The following is a 19,981-nucleotide window of genomic DNA, read 5'->3' as shown; positions in this document are numbered from 1 at the left end:
GCCTACAGGGTTATTTTCTCAACCAAGGTTCCCTCTTTCCAGGTGAAACTAGCTTGTATCAAGGTGACAAAAAACTACTAATAATCCAGACATTATTTTAAGTTAATTAATGTGGGAAGGCTTACCTACTATAAGGAACAATGTTTCCTAGGTTTAGAGTTTGAACTGTATAGCATTGGAGAAAGTGAGTTAAGCACTAGCAGGAATGAATCTATTGTTTTCTTTGACGAACTGGCTATCATATGGACAGTAGCTTCAAGTTCTTTCTTCCTGATGTGACTGTACACCATTCTGACATGTTGAGTTAGAATTGTGAGCTGAAAAGTATTAAGCAACTAAGATATTTATCATTTATCATTTGGCTGTTTCAATATTCAATCTAATGATTTCTAAACCACAGATTTCTTGGTAATTGAAATACACACTTACATGTCACTCATATGCCCAGCCATGCTCAAGCTTCTGACATTTTATTGCAAACTCACAGGAGTATGAGTTGGGATTTTAAGGTTTAACCATTCTCAGTATTTCACCCCATATTCATTTCTTCATACTTAATTTTTTCTATATGAAAACCAATCTTGACTACAGATTCAATTCGTGTGTACACAGATGCCAGTTTGACTGGCCAACCAATGATTGTGCTTTTCTGTGACAGGCTGTAACCAGCTATGGCCAGCATTCTGCCAACTGAATAACATCTCCAGCTGTTTTCCCCTTTTAAAAAACCAAAAGGTGAGGTTTAGTCACCAGGTATGAAAAAGAAATGTAGCCCCAACACTTTGGATATATTACTCTACAGACTCCCAGATACTTCCACAGCCTAAGACCAAATTGTGTAACTACAACACAGGGATAAGAATACCTAGTCACAGAGAAATGGTTCAATTTTTGATGAACATTACTCAATTACTAGAAACTATGAATACCTTTCAAAACTATTCAGTTCAGAAATATTTCTTTTAAGCCGGGCGGTGGTGGCACATGCCTTTAATCCCAGCACTTGGGAGGCAGAGGCAGGCAGATCTCTGTGAGTTCAAGGCCGGGCTGGACCGACAGCCTCCAAAACAATACAGAGAAACCCTGTCTTGTAAAACCAAAAAAAAAAAGAGAAATATTTCTTTTAAAGTCTGCTTTTTAAAAATTCTTCAGCCATAAACTGAAAATTCTATGCAATTATTTTCAATCCTGAATTTGTAGTTAGTGATACATGCTTTACATATATATGTATATGTGTGTGTGCTAGTATATATATATGAACAGCTATTACTATGCTCTTAGAGCTTTAATCAATTCGTTTTTCTATTTTGAATTCAGAATTGCCTACGATGACCAGTCTTTAATTATTTCTTTCAGGACCACATTGTGCTACCATGCTGACATACTATCCAAGTCAACTGCCAATTTGTGCTTTAATCTTCTTTCAGATCTTGCAGTGAGGAGGAACTTAATGGGATTCTCCCCTGCCATAAAATCAACTTAATGAAGCCCAAAGAATGCATGCCAGTGTTTATATTTTAGCATAGAAATGATCACTACTATGATTTTTATCATCAGGAGGTAAAATGTGTTTTTCACTCTCAATAGTTTAATAAATTCAAAACTATCTGACATGGAAATTAACTGTCTTAGCAGCAAAGAACACAATGTTCTAAATATTTACTTCTTTGTCAGTGGCTCTGGTGTTTTCCATCAGCAAATCAGCTGATAAAGACAAGGCTTATTTTCCTCTCCAGGTACAAGATTGAGTACTGGACTGAGGTGCCAGCAATTAGATACCAATTGATGTCGAATTTGCTTTTCACTGCTGCTGTAAACTCCATGACCAAAGAAGCTTCCTGAGGAAAGGTTCTATTACACCATACACCTCATGGCCCATCATGAAGGGAACTTGAGGCAGGAATTGAAACAAAGGCAGTGGAGGAATGCAACTTACTGGCTTTCTCTCCAGACTCACATTCAGCTGTGTTTCTTACACTGTCCAGGACCCCCTGCCCAGAGATCAAACACCCCACGGTGGGCTAGTCCCACCCACATCAATCATCAATGAAGAAAGTACCTGCACAGATTTTGCCCACAGGCCAATCTGATGATCCTGTTTCCTCAGTCGAGTTTCTTCTTCCCAGATGACCCAACTTTGTATCGAGTTGCAAATAAATCAATATATAAAACTGCATGAGGCCAATTGTTTGCAAGCCATGTGCAATAGCCATTGGGTACTAGAAAGAAATTGTCAACTCGGTGCCTTTTGTCCTTTTTCCCCCTGCATTGATCTAAATTCCAGGAGCTAAAGATGCATTATATAGCATTGATATTTATAACAAGTGGGATGCAAGAAGAAGTCTTAACAAACAAGACAGACACAGAGTTTCTCTTATTGTCTTTGGCTATTAGTAAATACAAAGATCAATCCTGGACCTACAATCACAAGGTTTCTTCAGTTATGCCAGACATAACAATATACATCTTGATGGCTTCAGGTCCACAGGGCTATAATTGATAAGCATCTCTCAATCTGGGACAACAAAGACTTTACTTTTCACTGAGATACTTACATCATGTCATTCATTCCTTCTTCACAAGCTGGTATGGAAAGCTGTTTATAATTAGACCTTGATTTTCACACACATTCTTCAAATCATCAGCTGAAAGATATTCACTGTTCCCCAAACCTCTGCATCCCAGCCGGGGGTTGGTGGCCCATGCCTTTAATCCCAGCACTCAGGAGGCAAAAACCAAGAAAAAAGCATCTGCATCCCCTGGGGTCACTGGGAAGTAAGGACAGGCATCAACCATCAATTTCCATGTTATCTTCTTTTCTGCTCTATTGTATTATTTCACTCTTCTTCTACCTAACTGAGAGAATCAAAGAATGGGACAACTTCACGCAGATTCCTAAAGTGTCTTAATTTTAATGTAAGCTTTACAACTCTACTACCTGGAAAGATAGTGGGTTTATCATTTGAAACTCGGATAAACCAAGACAGAAGAATGCATCTTAGGCAATGAGCAGTGAGTAGAGCTGAAATTCTAAGTAACTTACCAGAATACCACCTCAGAAATGTGGAAATAGCTGAAGGAAGATGCTTACTTACCAGAATACTGACATAATTTCAAAGTTGAAAGTTGTGGAAAAATGGATCACATACCTAGAAACAAGGGGGCTAGCACCGGGGTTATACCTAGAATAAATGCCAGAAACCAGAGAGCCCTGTTGTGGAATATTATTTTAGGATGTGCCACATTTGTTTGTTCTCTGAAACATTTGTTTAATGATGCAAAGATGTTTTACATTCTTTTATGCTGCATTTGTCTAACTCTGTGAAGCTGTGTTACTTTGCCTGTCTAAAATACCGATTGGTCCAATAAAAAGCTGCATATCAATATCAAGGCAGTAGAATGGATAGGCAGGGTTGGGAGGCACAGAGAATAAACAGAAAGAGAAAAAGAGAGAGAAAGGGAATAAGAGAACAAAAAGAAGATGATGCTAGGGGACAGACACACAGCCAGCCATGGAGTAAGAGTGAAAGTAAGATATACAGAAATAAGAAAAGAAAAAAGCCCAGAGGCGAAAGTTAGATGGGATAATCTAAGTTAAAGAAAGCTGACTAGAAATAAGCCAAGCTAAAGCCGAGCATTTTTAAGTAATAATAAGCCTCAATGTGTTATTTATTTGGGAGCTACATGGCAGGATCCCCAAAATAGCCAAAAAGCAACCAACTAAGGATTCCCTCTTAAAAGCCTTCTGCCTAGCCTTGCATGGCAGCCCATAGCTCTAACCGCAACAGTGGAAGTTTGAGTCAACATGGCTGCCATGAAATTAATCTGCACTACATTTTAAGATCCTGTTGAAACACAAAACAAAACAAAAACACTGCTGATTTGTCTGCCTCTGGTTAAGAATAAACTGAACAACAGCTTTCCCACAAATCTAGCCACCAAATTAGACAATGCAACAAGCCTGTGGATCCTGAGAAGCATCTGGGCCATACTCAAGCTCTGCCAATGATTACTAACTTCAAGTAGAAATACCTGGAGGCCCCTGGTGCTGTGAAATGTTGAGTACTAGCTTTTCAAGGATCTGAAAATTGCTGAAAAAGACCCCATACACGAATAACATGTAAAAGAGTGTTTATTCACACATGCAGGGGTCTACCATTTGTACAAAATAGTGACTCTGAAATGAGCATGCTCAACTAGGAGAATTCTAGGAACAGTTAGGTTTTCTCAAACACAATTGGTTAAACAGGTTATAGCTATTAGTACATTTTTAATTGACTGTGGTTATGGTGTTACTATTTAGGGGCATACATGGGCAAAGAAAGGTATGTCTTAGGGACCTTTTTGGTCACTGCCTTGAGGTTCTGTGGTGGCAGGCTCATGCCTCGTATGAGCTGTCTCTTATTGTCCTTTTAGGAAACTGAAACTCAGACCCAGTCATAAAATGTGGGAAGTTCAGACCATTTAGTTGTGCAGTTTCCACTTCAGAAAGCAACAGAATTCACATCTGGACAAGGCAAGGTTCAAGCTGCCCCTGGTCATGAGGCTGACCTCTGTCTTGCTGTCTCTGCCTAGCTAAGAACAATCACCGGTGAGGAAGTAATCAGAAACTTCTGAGAGTGCCCTGCAAATCTCAGAGATCAAGACCAGGACAAGCTTCTTTTGTTCACTCCCTAAAAATATGTCAGTGTGTCCTGTGTAATCTGAAAAGCTGGGAATGAAAACTGTAATTCATATATTGCCATGTAGTTTTTGCTTGGTTAGATAGAATCTGAGATAGACCAGAGATACAGTCACATGTGGGTGCAATCACTTGAGCATGTGTATGACTTTCTCCCTTGCCATTTAAAAATGCAACCTAAAGAACGGAATGAGAACTTCAATCCCTGTTTTAGTTTATGTATCAGTCATTTAGATTGGTGGTGATATAAACATTCAACTTACACACTCATAGGACTTGCTCAACAACCTTAGATTATCACATCAGTATTTAGTTTTAGATTAACTGCTTGGAGGTTGCAAACACAAAATAAACAGCAGCAACAAGGACCTGTTCAAACCATGTTGTTGTGAAGAAATTTCTGTTACAAGGCTGCCCTCTTGTGACGATGTGTTATAGTTTACTAGTGAAAAGCTGTGTTTCCCTTCAGAATCCAACTCAAAATAGCTTAACAAGTAAAACCCTAGTATGGTGTTTTCGTTTGTATGATTGCTTTATACCTGGTCCCTTTTTCGTGATGCCTTTTTTGATGAGTAGCTCGCTTTCCATCGATATCTCAGGGAACTTAATGGTTAAATCTCATTGTTTGGCTAGTTTGATTTTTAGATATTGTAGAATCTATAACTCATCTCCATCTTTGGAGACATTGAGGATAGCTTCATGTTGAAATGTCAATGGCACACTTCATAGGAGGCCGTGACTTATGTGACTATAGACAGAAATGTCACTGTAGGACAGAAACACACGCTAATCAGTCAGCCTCACTCGTCAAATGGCAGATAGTGCACAGCCTCTAGCGTTACTAAATTTTTGGTCCAAGACTGAGGTCACAAATGTAACCAAAGCAAAAATGCATGTACTATGCCACAAGTGTATGTGTCACACCTAAACACTTGACCTAGGCAGGTAGAAGAAGCCATGGACCCACCAGAAGCCTTGGTGAGGAAATACATGGTAGGGTATGGGGAGAGACAGAGGCAGAATGGTTCATGTCCTGTGTAGAGAGGCAGATGTGGTTGGTCTGCTTGCCCCCTGAGGCTATGATGACACCCAGCCTGAACTGCTGCCAAGGGCCATGTCTGGGTCTATGGCCCTGTCACAGCTAAGGTCTTTATTAATGTACTTGGCTCCTATTACCACCAAGGTCACAAGAATGTCTGGGTTCTGGGCCACCACCTGTGGCCATGTTGAGGTCCAAGGGAGATGCTGCTTCCATGGCCATGCTGATCTGAATGGCCTGCATTGGTGTCATTCAGATCTGGGCTACTGTCAAGGGGTCCATGACGCTACTGCCATCAGAGTCTCTGTTGATGTCTGTTGTCTGTATTACCACAGGGGCCCATAAAAACCATGTGCTGACCATATGTTGAAGGATAATGTTCACGCTGAGTTGACCTCTAAGCTTACATCACCATCCCTTGGATAGAGACCTTGATGACCCCAGCTAAGGAGAGCTGGCCTCACCCCTCACCATGGATGTGGAAGAGCTGGATCCACCACTCAACCAAGAGGGGTGGGCCCAGTGGCCAGGGTTCTCCAACTCAGCTACCACCCAAGCACTGAATTTAGAAATAGAAGAATATGCTAGTGACAGAAAGACTTCTAAGGTGCATATATTAGAAGACTCAATATTCTGAAAATAGCCAACCTACCGTGGTGACTTGATTGTAATTGGCCCCTATAATCTCATAGAAAGTGACACTATGAGGAGGTGTGGCTTTGTTGGAGTGGGTATGGCTTTGTTGGAGGAAATGTGTCCCTGTGCTCAGGATACCACCTGTGTCAGCTCCCTTTCACTTTCAAGCAAAAATGTATCCAGTATCTTGTCTACATACAAGTTGCCATGCTCCCTGTCATGAGGATAATGGACTGAGAGTTGTCCTAGTCATGGTGTCTCTGAACAACAATAGAAACCCTAACTAAGACACCACCAAAGTCAGTCTACAGATTCAGTGCAACCACTGTCAAAATTCCAATGCAATTCTTCACTGAAATTTAAAATGTTATGCAAAATAATAAAAGCAGCACAATATTCTCATTAAAATGAGCAGTTATCAATAGGACAGAAACAAGGACATAGATAATAGTCATGCTCCTACAGCCACCTAATTTCTGACAGAGTCCAAAATAACACACCTAGAAAAAGACAGAATCTTTACCAAATGGTGCTGGTTAAAATGAATAGCTACATGTAGAAGAAATAAACATCCATATCTCTCTCTCTGCACAAAACCTACCCTGAAGCTGGATTATGGAATGCAACACAAAATCTGATGTCCCGAATCCATTAGAGGAGATATTGGAGGATACATTTAAATTAATAGGAACAAGAAAGAACTTTCTAAACAGAATCCAGATAGCCCTACCATTTAGAGGAACCACTGAGTAATAGGACCTCATGAACTGGAAAAGCTTCTACAGAGGAGTGGACACCATCTTTGTTGTGAAGAAGCCATCTACAGGTTTGAAAAAAAAATAGAACTTGACAACTGTCATATAATTAGTTACAAAGTAGAAAGTACAAGTAAGGAATTGTTTTAGATTATGAATATTTCTATATAGAGCTTAGAATACTATGATCACCTTTCCTTATATTATGACATCACTTTAAAACCAGTCCTCTGTGGGTATTCTTGACTGGTTCAATGAAAAGGAATGTTAAGGTAAATACAGCTCTGTACCATCCCAACCTTGATACAGCTTCCAAATAAGTTTTCTTTAGTTCATGTAAAAACTGAATATATGTTTAAGCCAACAAATATCAAGTGCTAATTTTGATGAAAGTTTTGTGAAATAAAGTTTGAAGTGAAATGACTTTTATACATTTTTTTAAAAATCTCTATGACAAAACACTCTTCAAGCTAATGGCACATTTGTTTGGTAAAGTGTAAGCAAACTAGAATTTCCATCGCTGTGGATGCTGTCGGCTTGCCAGCCAATGTTTAATTTTCCTAAAATGTTATTAAAGAAAGGCATAAAAATGATCACTATTTTATCTGTACAGATGTTAATGTTTTAATTCTCATATAGTTAGGAGAATATTTTTAAATTATTTGAATTGCACTTATTAAATTCTCTATTTGTCTTGGCTAAAATTTTGTAATACTGAAGTCTTGATTTAGAAGAGTTTAAAACTTTGGAGACTCTCAAATTATCTCTGAGACCTCTCTGATCTTCAAGCAGAACTACCTGTAACATTTTGTTCCAGACAGTCTGAACAATAATGATTGCTGCCCACTCTTCCCCCACCTAAAAGATCAAAACGTGAAAATGTTACTGCTTCATTGATTTAATTTGGCATAGGTTGCTGAACAACTGCAATAGTCCAAATGTTCACTGACACCCTGAAATAAAGATATTTGCATTCCCAATTACATTCTCATGATGGAAGACAAGTGTGCATGCTGTTTACAAAAGCCATGCTATCACACAGACGAGGGACTCTATTTCTGGTTAACAGTGGAGACAAAGGCAAAGGTGGGAGTGTGCTTGGGACAAATAAATTAACCATGGGAATGAGCAAACAAAGGCCCAAGGATAAGTGGTCTGTGGGTGAGCCTGAGCTAAATGATGATTGTTATTGATAAAGATGACGGGAAGCTAACTGGAAGTGTACGCAGTGCAGGGCAATGGATCCGGGTGAATGGTGCCTCTGATTTCAGTCCTCAAACACTTTCTGTAATCTTGTGTTCCATTTAAGACACTTTTAGCCTGCATGCAAAAACAATCTTTGATGCCCCTATGAGACAAAATTCTACTCTAAGCCAAGAGTCTAGCATTCCAGAAATGTAAGCCATGGTACAGAAATCCAAATTCAATTCATCAACACCATCTGTATTACCAGCTGTTCACCTTTCAGGCTTTCTTTCATATCTCAAGTACCCCATGTTCATAAGCCAATAAAATATTAAGGAGAGTGCTCCTCATGTGTTCTCAGGTCCTCTATCTCAAAACTATCCCCCCCATTGATGTTGCTTATGCCACCTGAGAAACAAATTGTATTTATTTGTCTTGGGGCTATTTAGGAATGTCTAGTAGTGTCTTCATCTGAAAAAAATCTGAAAGCACAGCGCAGAGGAACAGCATGTGTTTCTGTGAGTTTGTCAGGATGGTCACATTCAGCAAATTCTGTGTCATTTTGGCTCAATAATCACCAGCCACATCATAGTGTTAGGGAGCCAAGCTCCCCCTATTGGCCTGTGATAAATCCTCATTCATGCATTCATCCATTTATTCATTCACAGATTTACACAATGCTCACTGATTACTCATTAAACAAAAATCAAATCATACCAAAAAGTCTTTCTGATATTGTCCATTATTCAATTATTTCTTTAATTCTTATCTCAGTCGCTGAAGATATTAAAAATACATTCTAATACAGAATTTATAAAGGTACATGAGATATTTCAAGTGAAAATTTTGATGCACAGATTGGCTTTATAGTGCCTCACCCTCCCTGGGGAATGATGATGTGGGGATTGGGTGGGGGGGCTGGGGGACTGGTGGAAGGACAAGGGAGGAGGGGTGGGAGAGGGAGCTGGGATTGACATGTGAAGCATTCATGTTTCTATTTTAAAGAAAAACATATTGAGGAAAAATAGTGCTACAATTTTATCTTACATGTCAGCTATATGGAGGATTATATATTGAAGGTCCCAGCTGATGCTGGTATTGGGAGGTTGCAGAATCTTTAGGAAATGGGAAGTAATAGAAGGAAGATATGTCCATTAAGAATAGTTACTGATCTTGCAGAGGACCTGAGATCAGGTCATAGTACCAATGTCTGAGAAGCTCAAAACCACCAGTTCCTGGTGATCTGACATCCTATTTTTGACTGTGCAGGCACAAGTCTGCACACAGACACACATGCATACACATAACTAAACTAACTAAATAGATAATCTTTCAAACAAAGTGCCAGATGTAGTGTTGCATTCTAATAATCTCAGTTCTGGAGAGGCAAAGAAAGGATTACAGGGGGTCCCTGACCAACCAGCCTAAACTAACTTGTAAGATCCAGACCAAGGAGAATTCCTATTTCAAAAAAGGTAGCCAACCCTCATGAAAGTGACACTTAAGTTGATTCTCCAGCTTTAACACACACATGCACATTTTTGTATGTGTACTGGCATGGGCACATGATCCAACAGACCCAAGAATATACATACAGACACTCACACACATGCACATGCGTGCACAAGCATATAAAGTTTTAATTTTAAAATGAATTTAATTACATTCAACTTCAGAGATGTGGTTGTGTTGTAAAACAAGACACTTTGGGTGGGTCACATTACAGTCTGGCTGGTAAAGTTACACTGTACTAAGTAGACATTTTGAAACAGAAAGGGACAGTTGTATTCCTATCCATAGAAGACCCTGTGAATATAAAGCAAGAAGACAGTCATTTGCAACCACTAAAACACAAATACAAAAAAAGAAAGAAAAAACAATGAAGAGCAAGAGTATGGATGCTACTTTGTATTCTGCTGCAGCAGTAAATTACAAACTATGGAGGTACATAGACAAGTAAGAAAGCTCTGTGGCATAGAAGTGCCTTGACTAAAGAGTTGAGATGGAAAATGTCAAGGAAACTTAGATTGTATTCCAAATTATGATGGTAATTAATGTAACTCCTCACATTACTAATACAGTTTGATGGAAGAGATTAGCAATATAACTGACATATATCCAGACATCTCTAACCAAATGTGAGAGTTAATACGTTCCAACAGCACAATGATCCATATAACTCTTAGTTATACTCATGTTTATTTTTAGCATTATGGTGAATAGACACTATGCATAGTTTTGTTGGGTAAATCTCACAAATATTTCTTAGATAACTTAGAAACAGAATGAATTAAATTAGTCTACTCAAAGTCACATCATTAAGTTAAGGATTTGGGGTTTCATTTTAAGTGTCAATGGGTTCATAAATATTAACTTATTGGGTACAATAGCACAATGTTCTTATTTGCAGTACATAACAATTATTCATATTCACAAGATTCCCATTAACCCAACTTATTTCACTAAACAATAAATTTTCAAATTAAAGTAAGTCATTTCTTTTTTACAATAGAGAGGTATCATGATATTGTTTTTCTCCCACTCTAAAGCACTAAACTTGTCATTTCCCTTTAAAAATATGTTTTAACTCATTCACTTATTAGAATAAGTAGCAGATATAAGCACTCACAAAGAGAAACAAACAGCTTTAGAATATATTCAGAATGCTTTTTATCATAGACATGGTTTTTTCTTATTTTGGATTCTCCATAGTGTGTTAAAATAGATACACCTGAATTACAGATTGACCATTTCATTCTAAAACAATGACCTGTTACATTGTTGCAGCTGAAAAATCCTTTAGTCCACAATTTGAAACTGGATGAAAGAAGGCATTCACACCATCGGTGTCTTGCATGCATCTGGTCGAAGTTCTGTCATTGTTCTTTCCTTAAGTACAAAATTATACTTACAAAGTGGTGGTCTTTGAGAGAGAAGAAAAGAGAGAAACAATTATTATTAAAGTGACAATCTTTATTTCCTTTTCATGTAAATATTAGAATAGTCTAAATTGGTAACTAGCTAATTTTCCAAAAGGAGGGCGTTGGAACAATAGCGTAGACCTGAATGGACTTGTCTCATCTGTGTTGCGATGACATAGAGACAATGCTTATGAGAGAAAACAATGCTTTCCACTTCTGTCTCTGTCACATCGTGTGCTGCCCACATGGCATAGGACAAACAGTGCTGCTGAAATCAGTCCCCTCCTGAATTTATTTCTTCCATAATGACTACTGCCAAAGATATACAGTGACATATAAGATGTATTTTACCTAAATTCTTTTCTTCAACCCTAGTTTGCTGTTCATTAGAACTGAAACAACATGCCGGGCGGTGGTGGCGCATACCTTTAATCCCAGCACTCAGGAGGCAGACGCAGGCAGATCTCTGTGAGTTCGAGGCCAGGCTGGACCGACAGCCTCCAAAACAATACAGAGAAACCCTGTCTCGTAAAAACCAAAAAAAAAAAAAAAAGAACTGAAACAACAACATGTAACATGCTGTACATTTTAACGAGAGCATGTATACAGTGGCTGAGACTGCTAATAGATTAAACCACTGTGGTTAATTAAGTATCTTGTCTGGTTGCTCATTTAAGGTTTGAAAATAAAAAAGAAAGGGGAAAATGAAACATGGCAGGAATATATATATATATATATATATATATATATATATATTAATCATCCATGGCTACTAAGTGAAGAGAAGTCAAATCAACCACACAGATTATCTTACTTTTATGTGACAAGCTCCAGAGTTACATGTGTTCCTACTCCCTAGCCTGGTGGAAATGCTACTGGGTGCTGTTTTTTTTTTTGTTTTGTTTTGTTTTAACCATGTCTTGTTACATAGCTTAGGTTAGCCTTGAATTCACTTTAAACCTTCTGCTATGTCCTCTGTATTGAGGGACCATAGGCATGAACTACTACAGCTATCAAAATACTTAACAGCAGATTGCATTTGAATTTCTTAATTTTTATAAGGCATAAATTTTATGTTTGCATATAAAATATAAGCACCAATCATTATGGAAATGAATAGGGAACAGTGCTTTCATTTGAAATACTAAAGGCTGCTTTTAACTTTCATTTTCACATTGTGGCCCTATAATTGTGAACTGATACTACTCAGATAGTATAAACATTTTCAGATGCTGGCAGAGGAAGCTTTGATTATGTCATAGCAGATCACAATCTATGCCTCTAGAGACTGGTGATGGCTCATCAGTAAAGGCACTTGCTGTCTCAAGGACTCTGGGGTTTGATTCCCAGAAACAATTTAAGAATTGTAGACAGTTCCAGAGCATCAAATGCCCTCTTCTGGCAACTGTAGGTACTACATGCAAGTAATGGAGGGATACCCTTATAGACAAAATATATACACATGAAATAAATCAAAAATAAAACTTTTTGGAAGGACTGATATCTTTCCTGAGGCTGGGGTTGCTTGGTATTGGCACAACAATAGACAGCTAGACCAATGGAACCAAATTGAAAACCCTGATTTTAACCCACACACTTATGAACACTTGCTTTTTGACAAAGAAGCTAAAACTATACAATGGAAAAAAGAAAGCATCTTCAAAAAACAGTGTTGGCATAACTGGATATTGGGATTCAGAAGACTGCAGATGGATCCATGTCTATCACCTAGCACAAAACTTAAGTCCAAATGGATCAAAGACCTCAACATAAATCCAACCACACTGAAACTCTTAGAAGAGAAAATGGGAGATACTCCTCAATGAGTTGGTACAGGAGACCAGTAGCACAGACACTGAGATTGACAATTAACAAATGGGACCTCCTGAAACTAAGAAGCTTCTGTAAGGCAAAGGATACAGTCAACAAGACAAAAAGGCAGTCCACAGAATGGGAAAAGATATTCACAAACACCGCATTTGATAGAGGGCTGATCTCCAAAATTTACAAAGAACTCAAGAAGCAAGTCTCCAAAACACCAAAGGATCCAATTAAAAGGTGGGGTACAGAACTAAATAGAGAATCCTCAATAGAGGAGGTGAAAATGGCCAAGATACACTTAAGAAAGTACTCAAAATCCTTAGCCATCAGGGAGATGCAAATCAAAATAATTTTGAAATACCATCTTACTCCTGTCAGAATGGCTAAAATCAAAAACATCGAAGACAAATTATGCTGTAGAGGCTGTGGAGAGAGGGGAACACTCCACTGCTGGTGGGAGTGCCAACTCGTACAGCCACTTTGGAAATCAGTATGGAGATTCCTCAGGAAAAAGGGAATCAATCTACCACAAGACCCAGTAATTCCACTCTTAGGCATATATCCAAAAGATGCAAATTCGTACAAGGGCATCTGCTCCACTATGTTCATAGCAGCATTATCTGTAATAGCCAGAACTTGGAAGCAACCTAGATGCCCCTCAACTGAAGAGTGGATAGAGAAAATGTGGTACATTTACACAATGGAATATTACTCCACAGAAAAAAAAACAATGGAATCTTGAAATTTGTACGTAAATGGATGGCACTAGAAGAAACCCTCCTGAGTGAGGTAACCCAGTCACAAAAAGACAAACATGGTATGTACTCACTCATATATGGATTTTAGACATGGATCAGGATAGTGCCAGTCTGCACCTCCACTGACAGAGAGTCTGGGAAACAGGAAGTAACCTAAGAGAGATCTCCATGGTACCCCAGAGAAGAGGCATGAGGCAAGATCTTCTGAACAGATTGGGAACACAGCGAGGGGTGGGGGGAGTGGGAGCTGGGAAGAAGAGAGGGGGAGAAGAGGAAGAGAGAGTAGGTCATGGGGGAACAGGAAGGTTGAGTGGGGGGGTAGAATAGGAGGAAGAGGGAATCATAGGTTAGAAGACAGATCTGGCACCAGTGAGACCTCTAGTGATCTAAAAGGATGACACCAATTGGCAAGCTAAGCAATAGTGGAGAGACCACCTCGAATGCCCATTCCTGATAATGAACTTGATGTCTATAACCATCCTAGAACCTTCATCCAGTGACTGATGGAAGCAGAGGCAGACACCCACAGTTAAACACTGAACTGAACCCATGGAACCCAGTGACAGAGAGAGAGACGATCAATGAGCAAATTGCCAAAGAATGGGCTGGCAAAACCAGCAGAGACAGCTGACCTGAACAGGGGAGAGATCTTGGACCACAGACTGATAGCTGAGAGGCCAGCATGGGACTGATCCAGATGCCCTGAGTGTGAGAGTCAGTGAGGAGGCCTCAGCAACCTATGGGGCCCTGGGCAGTGGATCAGTGTTTATCCCTGGCATACAAAGTCACTTCCTGTGTCCATAACACAAAGAGGATGCTCTCTGTCTGGACTCTTAGGGGAGTGCCTGGACCCTGCCCAGAGTGAAATGACAGACTCTGGATATCCCCTATGTGGAAGGAAGTGGCAATAGGGTGGGAGGTTTGTGGGGGGAATGGTGGGGAGGGTGCGGGAGGAGGGGAGGGAGAGGGAACTGGGATTGACATGTAAAATATGCTATTTAAAATTAAAATAATAAAAAAATGAAAAAAATAAAACTTTTTAAGAACTAGAGAGAAGTTGAGGAAATGTTTGGAGATCCTCAAAAACACAAATTCTCACTATATTCAGCTGTACTTTTGCATGGATATGTGTTCAACACTTGAATTTCTTCTGCCTAGTTTTACACTATATTTATATTGAAAATGTGTCAGATCTACAATTGAAAAAGTTGCCTCAGCTACTTGTCATTTATTTTCTTTTAAAATAGAACAGAGTTTCACAAGCTAATCACTCTGGATCAGTGCTGACACGTAGAATTTATATTTTAACATATACAATATTTGTCTTATTACATAACCTTCCCTTTATAAAGTTTGTACAACATTATAAGAACAGTTTAAACAGATGTATGAGGCCTGCCAACCTTCAACCTTGCCAATATATATATAAAAGTTTGTCATGACTCTAATTTTGAAGTCTTTTATTTCATGTAATTAATGGTCCTTCTTTCTTATGAAAATGCTATTTCAAAGTCAATGTATATTTGCTAAAACAACTTAAAGAAGGAAAGTTTTTATATATTTTTAATTTTAGCATGCACATTGAATAGCATATTTCTAATACTTTGCTTATTACAGATTAACACAAAGGAAAATATTACATTGATAAAAGCAAACTTTATTAACAATGGAAGTGATTCAAAGATAACATCTAGAGTTAAATCTAATCTAGTTTTAGCTGTAATCCATAAGCATAAAAACATAAAAAATAAGAAATACATTTTGCTTAATTTAAACATCTTTCTGAGACTTTTGCATTATCTATCAAATCAACTTCTCTAACGTTCTTTTGTAAAGTGACTTAAAGAATTATTTTTAAGCATTAACACAGAGACGGAAATATACCTGATGCTAACTGCCAGACAGGGATAAATTCATGACTTACATGTCACTGGCTAGGTAAGTTATGCTTGCAAGGTGGAAGTAAACAAATCTAGGTTTAATATTTCTCCAGGTCTGCCTAGTACACCCTGAAACCAGGTTTTCTAAAGAACATCTGCCCAAACATAAATTAATAGCTTCTTCAAAACCAGACTCAAATTTATTTACAGAAATTTTGCATTTATAAAATATATTTACAGAGCATCCACTATGATAAAACACACAATGTCTAGCATTTAATCCAAAAAGGTAGGGATACAGATAAGGTTCAGTGGGAGAGAATTAGCAGACAGGACCCTTGGATCAAAGATCAGCACCAAATACAGGAAGCAAACAAATAAATAATGAGGCGTGTGCAGCCCTGGTTATTCTCTTTCTGGCTTTAGAAGTAATTTGCTGGCAAGCAAAAGAGGAAGAGATTTAACCTATTAAAACAATCCGCAATATTAGCACAACATTAGTAAACAACACAAATGTACTCTATTTGTTAGTATACCTTAATTTCATGTTCTCAAAAATTAAACACAGACATAAACTATAAAATACAAATCACCTCCAGATGTGAAGACAGTGTATGAATTGAAGACTGCACCAACAGATTGACGTTATACAAGCAAAGACCAGTAAACAGCAAACCATAGCAACACAAACTCTCCAAAATTGTATGTAGAGGGTAAGTGTAGTCAGGAAAATTAAGAGAGCATTTGTGAGTTGTAAGACAACATTAAACACTAAAATAGGGATTCCCAAAGAAGACAGAAAAGTGATACAGGAGCCAAAACAAATACAAGGCCTAGATGAAACTTTATATGGAAACTTATTAATAATGAGAAAGAACAAACTATTGGAGTGCAGGTCCATGGGCAATGGACTTCAAAGACAATTCATTTATGAGATTCTTTCATAGAATAATTTCTTTTTACCTTTTACTCTTTAAAGATATTGCTCTATGATGTTATCATTAACCATTCATAATAATAATATAAGAAATGTGAATAAAATTATTAGGCATATTGTGTAACCTAACTATCCCAATTCAGTAAAAAAAAATACTGATTATCCAAAGAAAGTAAGTTGTCATTTTTAGAGAAACAAAGAAAAGAGAGCAATAGACTTCTTAATATAATCAATGCAGCAAAAAAAATGTAGCAGCCGGTATAGAAAGTACTGAGTTCCTGGAAGGACAGGTCTTTATCAGCTTAGGAACTGAAGGGGAGCCATGGAGTCAGTGGACTAATAACTCAAATGACTTTTTTATCTGAGGGAGTAAAACTTAATTCTCTGGGGCCAGCGAAAAAGGAACACACACACACACACACACACACACACACACACACACACCTCTGACATGTCAGAATTCACCTAGGGTGCTGATGAAGGCAAGCCTTCAGCAGGTCAGAGAAACTGAAGGGGAGATGCAGAGCAGGCAAACTACTGGACAGACAGACACATGAGGGCTTTTCTCGGGGTCAAGGCTTAATTCTTCATTTTATCATTGTTTTTGTCGCTTGCTCTACTCTATTCTTTTGTCATTGCTCTGTTCTTCTCCCCAGATGTTTCCCTTCCTTGCGTCTTTCCTGATGCCCCCTTCTCCACTGCTCCTTCATATCTTCCTTTTCACTTCCTTACTGTTTTTCTCTTATAGCTCGTTTACCCCAACAAAATATTTCAAGAAATATAAAAATTACAGTGTGGTTACATTCTATTTTAAGTGAATAATTACCGTGAGTAAAAGTAAAAAAAAAAAAACATGCTTCCCATTTCCCTTACATGATTAAACGTTGTATTTTCACAGTTGAAAAACAAATTATCCCCCAAGAACTCAGATACATTCATGTCCAGGCAATTTGTTACATATTAACAGAATGTAAGCAAGCAAAGTAGTTTTCTCAGCCAGTTCCTTTTCTGGAAGGTTGCATTTTGCAGTTACAAAGAAAGGACCAGTCACTTTATCACTTATCTCAAAAAGTAGTCTTATAAAAAAAAACCTTAGAATCACAATCTAAACTTAGATACATGAAGAAGAGTCAACTCTACTTTAAATCTTCAGGGTGCATATCCACTCATAAAAAGGATATATATATATACATATATATATATATATATATATATATATGGAACCTGAGGGTAGAAATGGGTACAAGGAATTAATCATCACCTTTGATCACCAACCCATTCTAGCAAGAAAGGTATGTCAGCCCGCATTAGCCAGGTTGCCATTGTTTTGTTCCTTGACCTCAATTAGTCCCTCTCTCGACTATTAAAAGTGTGTCTCTCTAAACTTTAAATTGTTTCCCATGATTTTCTACCTCAAAGCCATTAACAAAAACATCTTAACCTAACCTTAAGTCATTATTTAAAGCTTTTTGTCAGCTGTGATGTACACTGAAACCCCTGAACACATCTCCCAACATTAACATTAAAAGTACTTGAGCTAGCCTAGCTTCTGGGAATCAGTTGTTTTCCTTAATCATTACCCTAAACCATAGTTTATATGGCTTCTCAAGAGAAACTCATAAGTCCCAGCTAAATGACACTTTCTTGTTCCTATTTTCTATCCTCTGGAGCGCCTGCTCTACCAAGGGTGAGGAGAAAAACTGCAGCTTATTTTAGCTATATTAATTTTCACACTAAGCTAACCACTATCACAATCCCTTACTTTATCTATTAGAAATCCTTAATCACCAAAATTCTATATTAATTAACACTATTATTGTATAAAATCACTATTCCAATTAAACAATACAGCTTAAGAGAAAATCATCTCTATAATAATCCACAGGTTAAAATGGCCAGTAGAAGTGGATATTCCCTTGAGATAATCACACCACATTAAAGACAATGGGGATTTCCCACACCCATTCACACCATGGCAGATACCAGAGAAAAATGGCAGTGGCGAAAGTGTAGACATAGCAGAGGCAATCTGGATGAAAAGCCCTCAGGGCTTTGCCTATCTGAGATTCACCCACCAGTGCCTTGCATTCTGGTGGACTGAACCCCTGAAGCTCAAGTGCAACTTGCTATCCTCTGACATGGCCACCAGCGGTACTTAAAGTAAAATTTGTCACACTAGAACCATATTTCCAGAAATATTATCTTTCATGATGAAGAAAACATAAGGAATTTTCATAAATAATGTAGACACACTAGGGGGGAAAAGGCGTTATAGAAACAAAGCTAGAAAGTAAGTTAAAGAGGATGAAAAGATTCTCCTGTCAGCAAAAACATCTAAAAGGGGACTGAGAAGTGCCGCTTGGAAAAGTTCTTTGCATGCGAGCACGAGAACCCAAGTTTGAAGGCCCACATGAATGCAAGAACCACATGCTGAACTACAAATCTGTAACCCAAGGATTGGGGTGCACAGATATATGGCCATTTCCTAGAAATTGCTGTTAGATCCTATAACAGAATCCATGAGCTCTAGGTCCAATGAAAGAGTAGGTCTCAAAAAAATCAGAAGTGGCTATGGAAAACTTCTGGCTTTATCCCTACCCTTTATAAAACACATCCACACATATGTGGACATGACAAGAACAAACACATGCATTTACACTTGAAGATATATGTACACACATATACTACAACCACTGACACACATATGTATATCATGTCTCTAATTATCTCTTTCATAGATTAATGTTTTAAAAAGAAATAATTGAGTATATTATGAATTTTTTAGAACATTTGAAAGGAAAAGTTTTGCCAACAACAGCACAAAATTCACTTAAATATAAAAGCAGAGTACTATAATATTCTCCTATGTGAAGTTTTAAAAAATCACTTGAAAGTAGATTTCTAGTGTTGTCCCCTTTGCTCATCACTCCTCCGTCTCTGCAACTGGGTTCCAGGAATTGAGTTCAGTGTTTAGATGTGGGTGTCTGCCTCTGATTCTATCAACCACTGGATGAAAGTTCTAGGATGACATATAAGGTAGTCTTCAATCTATTATCAGAGAAGGGCATTTAAGGTAGCATCTCCACTATTGTTTAGATTGCCATTTGGTGTCATCCTTGTAGATATCTGGAAATCTCCTTAGTGCCAGATCTCTCCTCAAACCTATAATGGCTCCCTCTATTATGGTATCTCTCATCCTGCTCTCCTCTACTCTTGCCCTCACTCAACCTTCCTGCTCCCCCATGTCCTCCCATCCTCTTGTCCCCCTCTCTTTCTCCCTACTTCCTTTCCCCTCCCCCATGCTCCCAATCTGCTCAGGAGATCCTGTCCCATTCCCCTTCTCTGGGGTACCATGTATATCACTCTTA

General features: G+C 38.2%; 1 protein-coding gene across 1 annotated transcript in view; it reads right to left on the bottom strand.

Annotated features, from left to right (window-relative positions):
- Nucleotides 1-11,131: 11,131 nt before the first annotated feature.
- Lipi (lipase I) overlaps nucleotides 11,132-19,981 on the bottom strand; it is a 54,200-nt gene continuing 45,350 nt past the window's right edge. Inside the window, exon 11 of the mRNA XM_040750363.1 lies at nucleotides 11,132-11,219. Within this exon, the coding sequence (XP_040606297.1) occupies nucleotides 11,132-11,219 (88 nt within the window). The remainder of the gene's footprint in view (nucleotides 11,220-19,981) is intronic.

The sequence above is a fragment of the Mesocricetus auratus genome, unplaced genomic scaffold, assembly GCF_017639785.1.
Source record: "Mesocricetus auratus isolate SY011 unplaced genomic scaffold, BCM_Maur_2.0 Super-Scaffold_100008, whole genome shotgun sequence".
In the NCBI taxonomy this organism is placed as follows: Eukaryota; Metazoa; Chordata; class Mammalia; order Rodentia; family Cricetidae; genus Mesocricetus; species Mesocricetus auratus.
This window is presented reverse-complemented; position numbering and strand designations above follow the sequence as displayed.